Genomic DNA, 9,326 nt, shown 5'->3' with positions numbered 1-9,326 from the left:
TTCATACTAGTGATTTGGATCCATGAAACTTCCTCATCAGTCATCAAATCAATATACAATTTCTCCCATTGAATGGGACTCTAAGAACCCACCAAGAAGTGCGGACCCTTAGATTGCTATATATATAAATCTATGCGTCAGAACTCTCTAGCATTTCCGCAAGAAATAAGAATCTCACTTGTTTATTATTTCTTGTTCAAGTGTTTTGGTTTGAAACATGAACAATCTAGACCACCCCATCTTAATTTTAGGTTTCCTCCTTATAGTTCTCATTTTACATGCAAGGCCAGCCATAGCTCAAGAAGTTGGTAATGCAATCAATTTTTAATATTAAGTGAGATATGGATCATATGGGTAAAGGATTTTGTTACTTATAATTTATGATTTTTTTTTTTTTTTTCCAAATGTTGCAGAGAACCAGAAAGAATTTGATTATGTACAAGGGAGTGGTAAGGGACCTGATAAATGGGGAGAGCTTCATAAAGAGTGGGCATCTTGTAAGAAAGGAGATATGCAGTCTCCAATAGATTTATCAAATAAAAGAGTGGAAATGGTGCCAAAATCAGAGAAGCTGAAGTGGAATTACAAGCCTTCCAATGCAACGCTCATGAATAGGGGCCATGACATATCAGTAAACGAACCTCTAATAGCTCTATTTGTATTTTACAGTCGATCCCATAGGGGCTCAGCCGCCAAACATGAGTCTAAATTTTATCTTCTTTATTGATGTTTTATTGGTCGACCATGTTTGCAGCTTAAATGGGAGGGCAGTGCTGGATCAGTTCAGATCAACGGTACTGATTATATGCTCCAACAATGCCATTGGCACTCACCATCTGAGCACACCATCAATGGCAAGAGGTGCTTCAAATCACTAACTCTCTTAGTATAGAAGAAACTAACCTCAAATGGACCCTAAGAATGGATACTAAATGACATTTTGGTCTACATTTTTTCTCAGTTTTGATCTGGAGCTACATATGGTTCACCTAAGTTCGGACAACAGATCGGCCAATAAGATAGCTGTAGTGGGAATTATGTACAATATAGGCCAACCTGATACATTTCTCTCTGAGGTAAAAGCTCATAAACAAACCCAACCCAGTAATTAATCTGGTCTAAAATTTAACCTGAGACATGCCAATTCGACTGGGTCCAACATGTAAATGTCGGGCAATTGGATTTTTTTCTTACATGGGTGTTTGTTTGTTTTTTTTAATCTTAGTTGAAGGATCAGATATGGTCTATATCAGATAAAAAAGAAGGGATAAATGTAGGTGTGATTGATCCAAGGCACATAAAGATAGGTGGTAAGAAATATTATGGATATATTGGCTCCCTCACTACTCCTCCTTGTAGTGAAGGTGTTATTTGGACCATCAACAAAAGGGTAATTTCCCTAACCTTACTACAATTACTTCACAGTAAACTCTCTTTAACTTCCAATAAGTTTTTCACTCAAATCTCAATGACTTCAGGTGAGGACTGTTTCAAGACAACAAGTTGAGTTATTGAGGAAAGCCGTTCACGATGTAAGTTCCAAATACTGTGTTAAGTTGTGTCCATGGATAAACTTAATCTGAGCATGAAAAACAACTTAGAGTATTATTGAAAAAGAAAAGTATTAGAGATTACTAACGTCTCAATAAAGCATTGGATATTAGAATTCCCCATATATATAAGTACCAAACTTTCCCTTGTGACCCTAAATTTGGATCATAGTGTCTAGCATCACTGATGATCAAGGACCAACTAGATTCAACACATCTATCATGTACCCATCATGCATTGCAGTTTCTTTTCCAACATCTTATGTCAATGGTTATTTCATTGCAGTCCGCGGAGAAGAATGCAAGACCATTGCAACCACTTAACAAGCGCGACATCCACCTCTATAGATTAAGACGCCACGAAGACAACCTTAATAATTGACATTATTAGTAGAATTCCATCACGAATTGTAGATGAGTTACTTATGAGTGATTTGTCTTCTTTTCTTTGGAGTTGGGAGTATATTCAGAGTCTGGCTTGGGAGTATTCCAACACTCAATTTTCTTAACTTCAACTTGAGATGTAACGATGCATGTATTGCAATTGGTTTTTTTAATGTAATGTTAGTTGAAATAATGAGATTCTTTCTACATATTTTGTGTTTTTATTGACTACATACAAACATGAGAAAAGGACTCCACCCTTACCAACTCCGACTGATTGAATGGGTCTATAACACATATTTTAAGTTCAACCCAAATGTGAATTAAATATATATTAAACAATGTTCATGATAAATCTTTGAAGATAAGTATCACCCATGATGTAGTTAATGCATTCTTTTATTTTATGTTTTGTATCCCTTTTGAAGTCTGAAAACTAGAAATCAGACTTTAGAAGTTTCATCCAATGCCCCCCATCACTAGTTCAAAATTTTTGAATTTTGATTTTAAAGTCTGAAATCTAAAATGACACAAATGGAAGTTGTGGACATGAGATTTTCGTTTCCGAATATCTCTCCCACTTTGGATTTTGGAGTCGCCATCATTATTTTTGCAAAAGGGTGTGAATGGTCACCTGTGATGTATTTTTTGAAAAATCATTTTTGACATCTAGTGACTCTCATATGGAGAAGGTTCATTAGTCCAACCTTGGATTTAGGTAAAAGGGTCCATATTAGAGAGTAGGGAAAATGTTAAGCACTCTACTCCTTCCACCATTAGTAGTAATCTTGAATTCGATCATTTTGAAAATAAAATAAGAAGATAGGTCAGAAAAATTCGGTATGTGCCCTTGAGTGCGGGGGACTTTGATGTTGGTTTATATCGTTGATGGCCTCCTTAATAAAAAACAGACTCTTCTATGGCTCAATCATTTGTGTGATGTGCATAAGTGTAAAGAAATTGGAGAAGTAGAAAGGGAAAAGTTGGAGGGGAGAGGGAGAGTATTTCTCTTTTGTCCAAAACCCACCTTGATCTTCTTTACCTTCAAGAGATGTGCTTCCTTGATTTACTTGAAAAAGAGTAGAGAGTTGAGAGTGAGTAGTGAGTTGAGCGTGAGTGGTGAGTTGAAAGTAAAGAGAGTTGTAGTTTGAGAGGGAGTAATTTTTAAGTCTTGTGAGTTCAAGTATGAGAAGGGGATTGTGTTGAGAATAGGAGGATTTTATAGGAGTTTGGAGATTATTTTTAAGGGTATAGTTGGGTGAAATAATGAAAATGAATAAAATGATTTGAGGTTTGTGAGAGAGGGTGTGTGTAAATTCAGGATAATTGAAGGGTATTTGTAAAAAGGGGTATAAATAGGTCATTTGTATTCCAAATGGTTGGTTCCTTCAACCCATTTGGGTTGAATGTTGGGTGGGGTGAAAAGAAGTGGTGTTTGGTTAAAAAATGAGAATATAAGATATTGATTTGTTGATTGAGTGTTATGTAGATTGAATGGAGTGGGTTTAGGTTAAAAGAATAAGTTGTGTAAATAATTAGTTGGTTAGGTTTTGGGAGGGTGAGGGATGTGGTGACATGTGTCCCAAAAGTATAGAGATGGAATGTTTTGGTGTGTTGATTGGAGAGAAGTAGTGTTTAGATAGGTTGAAGGGTGTGGGTTTGATTTGTAAAGATGGGTTTGTAGGGATGATGAGGGTAGGTTAGATGAAGGTATGGGTTAAGATGTGGGTAAATGATTATTTTAGAGAAAGGTGATGGGGATAGATAGTTGAATAAATGAGATAAATTGAGGTGGTGACATGTGTCTTACCTTGATGATCTTGGATGATTGGTTGTGATTTTAGGACTTGGGGTTGAGCATTGAGTTTGGGTAAGATGGTTGGTCTTGGGTAGGATAGTTGGATTGAGTCCAATGGACTTAGGTGGTAGATTGGGCTTGGGTATAATAATGGATTGAGATGAATTGGGTTAGGGTTGAGATAGGTTGAGAAATGTAAAGAAGTGGTGAGGTGGGTTTTTGGTCCATGGGCAATGTGGAAAGGGTTATGGGACATTTATTAAAAGAAAAAAATAAAATAAAAATTAGATTTTTGAAAGTTTGGGCCTTAGGGCCCATTTCAATTTTTATGGATTTTTGGAGTATTTTGCATCGAGAGCCCGATCAAATTTGAGTGTCTACAGAAATAAAACTTCTGAAATCTGAATTTTAAAGGTAGACCACCTCCATTCAGAGTTCAGAAGGTTACCAAACACACACTAAAAGACAATATTGAATCTACAAAGAAAAATAAGATAAAGTAATTCTCTAAAAAAAAAATCTTCATTAATAATTTGAATGAATTAAAGTATCTTATTGTCTAGTCCTAATATTTTCAAATTTGTATAATAATAGTTATTCTAATTTATGACGTGAAATTATGCTTATTTGTAGCTAAGTTGAATATTTAACCTTTCCATCCATCTTATTTAATTTGTTGGGAAAATTACTTAAAGGACTCTCTCGGAGGGACTTCTTTCTAAATAGTCCCTAAGTTTTGAGTGGTTAATAGTCCATTTAGTAAACTTTTATTTTCTTAACGGTCCTCGAGCCTTATCTCCCACATTTCTCAAGATTAAATGTTCTAACCGTTCAACCTCATCGTTTTCATATAAAAAAATTGGATTTTTGGCATCTCAATCGAATTTCAGAGACTCCATTCCTTCGAAAAGGATTTAAGAATGAAGAAAAAGTCATTTTCAATGATTTTTTTTCAAATATTTTGAAGATGTGTTTTCATTTCATTTCTTAGTTTTTAGATGAAAATCGATCAAAAATGGTTTTTTTTTAGTTCAAATTATCTAAATAAGTCGTTATCTTAAGTTTTTAGTTGATATTTCCGTGTATGTTAATAAAAAAAATTCAAAAATTGAAAATGGGTGGGTTTTCCCAATGTCATGTTCGACAATAAATAAAAGTGGTGAACTCGACAATAATGGTGAGTTCGACAATAAAAATTGTGAACTTAACAGTAAATAAAAAAGATGTGAGTTTGCCAATAATGAGGAATTAACCATTTAGAAAAGAAAAGTTTACTAAATTTTAGGGACCATTTAGAAAAAAGCCCTTCTATGAGGATCCTTTTAAGTAATTTTCCCTATTTTGTTTCACTCGTAGAATGTTCTCGTACTCATTTTACATCAATCGATCAAACTGATATTTGGTGTTATAGTTTAACTATACAAGTGAGCTAAATATTCGCATAATAGCTCGAAAGATTGTGCCATGCGACATCCCTAAGAGAGTTGGTTGGATGGGTATCCAACTCTACAGAGTACATGAATACTCACTCTTAAAACCGTTACAATCTCCCAAAGAATACTGCCATGTGGCACTCCAATGACAGCTGGGTGGATAGCTATTCAACTCCATGGAGTACAGGATCACACTCTTCCAATTTTTTCGACCGTTATATTCAACTGTTTTAACCACAAAGAGAAGATCATAGTCTTCATAGAAACTAGAAAGAGAGGGAGAGACCAAAGAAAACTAAGGCGTCAAAATTAGAGAGAAAAAAGAAAAAGAAAAAACTCTTCTCAAATGCTGTTAAATGCAAGGAACAAAACCACCAAACCTACAAAGGACCTTCCACTCCCTCTTACAACTCTCCTCTACCATCAACCATGTTAAGCAAATTCACTGTCGTCTTCTCCTTCTAGACCTCCACCAAGACCAATTCCTTATTACCAATCTCATTAGTATTCTCTTTCGACACTTTCGAGCCATCAATTACGCCCTTTCGATCTTCAACCAAACCCACAACCCCAACACCTTCTTGTTCAATGCCATGATTCAATCCTTCTCCGAAACACCCGGTTTAGAAAGCAATGCCCTTTATTTATATACCCTTCAAATGCACAATGCCACCGACCCTATAACCAGACCCAACCGCTTTACATTTCCTCCATTGCTCAAGGCATGTGTGTCCACCTTTTCTTTGGTTAGACCCATACAAGAAATCCATACCCAATTGACAAAATTTGGTACTTATGCGGACGTTTATGTCGGAACAACTCTACTTGATTCTTATTCGAAATGCGGTGGGATTGAATTTGCACGTAATGTGTTTGAAGAGATGCCTGTTAAGAATGTGGTCTCTTGGAATTCCATGATTTCTGGTTTGGCTAAGTGGGGAGACGTGGTGTCTGCTAGGGAACTGTTTGATGGGATGTCCGAAAAGAATTTGGTTTCTTGGACGAGTATGATATCGGGTTATGCTCAAAATGGGTATTTTTGTGAGACATTAGCAATGTTGGAAGACATGGGTGATGCAGGGGTGAAGCCAAATGAGGTTACTCTCGTTAGTGTTTTATCGGCTTGTGCGAATATGGGTGCCCTTGGATTAGGGAGAAAGATACATGTTTTCTTGGAGGATAATGGTTATGTATCGGATTTATTTGTGGGTACTTCTCTAATAGACATGTATTGCAAGTGTGGTATGGTTGGAGATGCGTTTCAAGTATTTAATATGATGCCTCAGAGGAATGTTGTTGTTTGTAGTGCGATGATTGTGGGGTTGGCGATGAATGGAAAGGGAGTTGAGGCCATTGGGATCTTTGAAGATATGAGATTCCACGGTATGTTGCCTAACGATATTACCTTCGTTGGTGTGTTATGTGCTTGTTGTCACGCTGGTTTGGTCGACAAGGGCCAATTTTATTTCCATTGCATGACACGTGAGTACTCTATAGTTCCCAAACTACAACATTATGCATGTATGGTTGATCTCCTTGGCCGGGCTGGCCATCTTGAACGAGCTTATGAGTTCATTAGTGAGATGCCCATCAAGCCAGATGTTGTTGTTTGGGGAGCTTTGCTCGGAACATGTAGGACCCATCGAGAGTTTAAACTTGGTGTACATGCTGCACAACGGATTTTAGAATTGGAACCTCTGCATTCCGGGGCTTTTGTATTTCTATCCAATGCATATGCTAGAATGGGAGATTACGATGGCATGAAAAAGGTGCGACGGATGAAGAAGATCTCGGGAATGAAGAAAATACCTGGTAAAAGTTGGATAGAGTTGGACAATGTTGTTCATCAGTTCTTTGCAGGAGATAAATCTCATCCCCAAAGTAATAAAATTTATGCAAAGTTGGATGATTTAGCTAAGCTGTTGGAGCTTGAAAGTTATAAACCGAATGTGGACTCTTCGTTGTGCGACATAGAGGACGAGGACCAATCTCTCAATGTCCATAGTGAGAAACTAGCAATTGCTTTTGGGTTGATTAATGGTCCAGAAGGAACACTAATTAGAATTGTGAAGAATCTTCGGGTCTGTGATGATTGCCATTCTGCTATAAAGCTCATCTCAAAGATTGTGAGAAGAGAAATAATATTAAGAGATAGTAATCGCTTTCACCATTTCAATGGAGGGATTTGTTCTTGCCAAGACTACTGGTGAGTGAAAGACCAGATGGCCATCGACATTTTATGGTGCTCAATCTGATCATGATGGACTAAGGAAATAATATAGCATCTATGAATGCGATTTTTTTTGCTTGAGATGAAGTCTCATATTTACGTTTTATAAAGTTTGAGAGGAGGGTCTATGGATCTTCCTAATGCACTTGTGAGAAATAGAAAACTCTGCTGAAGATGGAGAGGTGTACAATCATGAATCACCTAACATGAAATATAATTACATGAGTTTGAGATCCTTCAATCCTACCTAGAATGGGTGGGTACTTGTTGGAGGACAGAAACTTTATTGTAAGTTTATGTTTCTCATTAACCACTCGAGTATAGTGGATTAAATGTTTTTCATATTTTATTCCATCAATGCATGTGAGCAGTTTATATTTATTTGTTTGTCACAACAGTCTGCGTCATCGACGCATTCTTGGCTAAACTTACATAATAAAACCGAAACTTAGCAAATTGATAGCTAGCTGTTTTCATTATTAATATATCAGCATTTCTACCACATTGTGATCCATTGCAATCTTGCTAACGCTCAGGACCTTCGAAGCTTTATTCTATGTGTCTCATGTTCTTTTGGTGCGAGCAGCTTTGAAGATTTTCTTTTTAATTGAGAGTTTGTTTACAACGAGAGATTGTAGCTTTGGGGTGGTTGGCCTTTTTACTCTATCATGCTTTGTTTCGTTGCTTTCTGCTTTATGTAAGGTATGTTCTCTCGACATCTTTTCTCTCTGTTATGGTAATATATTCATTAAAAAAAAAATCTATCATGTCTGTGTGGTGCATTTCATCATGATGAATGAAAGTTAAATTTGATGCAATATACACAGTGCTTTATTTATTGACCAAATAAAAGACTTGTGTGATAATTTTGTATCTTGAACCTTGCCTCACTAGCGAACCAAACGCCAAGATCGATGTTTTCTCTTCTTCTAGCGAAATTGTTGGGTGGTACTATTTTTCATCCATTAATTTCATGTTCACAAAGGGGAGTGCAAGTAAAGTGAGCATTTATAGAGCAGAGTGTAAATAATCTTTCTACCAAACTAGATGTCATTGTGGATATGTGACTACATGAAATGGGGATGTTTACCCTTTTCGGCTTGATTGCTTTTGAGGCCATTAGTAGAAATGATCCAACTACATCAATATGGCCAATTTTACAATGCATTCCTGCAGTTACAATAGGATGAATGAACGCCAACTAAACTGAATTAGCTCAGAATCACATTAGTAACTAACGCTCAATGTCTACATTAGAATGGTTGTTAGGTCAATGGAGAGGTACTGTTAATCAAGCCACGCGTCCCACCGGTCGAGCTTGCTGGGGAGTTGGAGGGGGGTCAGTGGCCCCCGAAAGAAATTTCCAGGGGTATTTTTTTTTTAAATTTCACTGATATTATATAAAACCCTAGTTAGGTTTCTGGTTCTCCAGGGGGTATATGAATAATGATTTTCTGACTCCCCAACTCTGACATACTCCCCTAGACTCTCCTGACATGGCATGTGCTAGAACCTTAGTTTATTTCATCGGAATACACAACTGCTCACATTTATGGGGATGTGCAGTTGTGTATCCCGAAGAAAATATATGGTTCTAGCACATGCCACATAAGGAGAGTATGGGGGGGATATGTCAGAAGGGGGGGAGTCAAAAAATCACGACTTGGGGGTATATATATCTATTTTCGATGAAAGGATGAATCTTCTCTTCATAATGGAATCAATGTGATCCGTGGATATACCTCAATCTTGAGGGAACCATGTAAAAAATCTCTATGTTCTCTGTATGATTTGCATTGTGTTTCTTTTTTATTCGTTTATTTGTTTGATTGCCCATATTTTCTTAGCAAGGACTTGCGTGACATGATACGGAAATGGACCTTGGATGCAACAAGGTACCCCAATCTTGCTCCATCTTTTGTAATGTGTGC

General features: G+C 36.8%; 1 protein-coding gene and 1 pseudogene across 1 annotated transcript; both read left to right on the top strand.

The window, feature by feature from the left end:
• The first annotated feature begins 217 nt into the window (after nt 1-217).
• Nucleotides 218-1,932, top strand: LOC147399732 (alpha carbonic anhydrase 7-like). The gene is made up of 7 exons (XM_086446547.1): nt 218-308; nt 414-631; nt 755-861; nt 962-1,076; nt 1,226-1,390; nt 1,479-1,532; nt 1,837-1,932. The coding sequence occupies exons 1-7, from the start codon at nt 218-220 to the stop codon at nt 1,930-1,932; spliced, it is 846 nt and encodes a 281-aa protein (XP_086302673.1).
• A 3,826-nt stretch (nt 1,933-5,758) lies between these two features.
• LOC147399731 (pentatricopeptide repeat-containing protein ELI1, chloroplastic pseudogene) lies at nt 5,759-7,375 on the top strand (annotated as a pseudogene).
• The last annotated feature ends 1,951 nt before the right edge of the window (nt 7,376-9,326 follow it).

This window comes from Akebia trifoliata, chromosome 6 (genome assembly GCF_017979445.1).
Source record: "Akebia trifoliata isolate Shusen 1 chromosome 6, ASM1797944v1, whole genome shotgun sequence".
In the NCBI taxonomy this organism is placed as follows: Eukaryota; Viridiplantae; Streptophyta; class Magnoliopsida; order Ranunculales; family Lardizabalaceae; genus Akebia; species Akebia trifoliata.
Note: the sequence above shows the minus strand (reverse complement) of the source record. Positions and strands in the feature narration are given on the sequence as shown.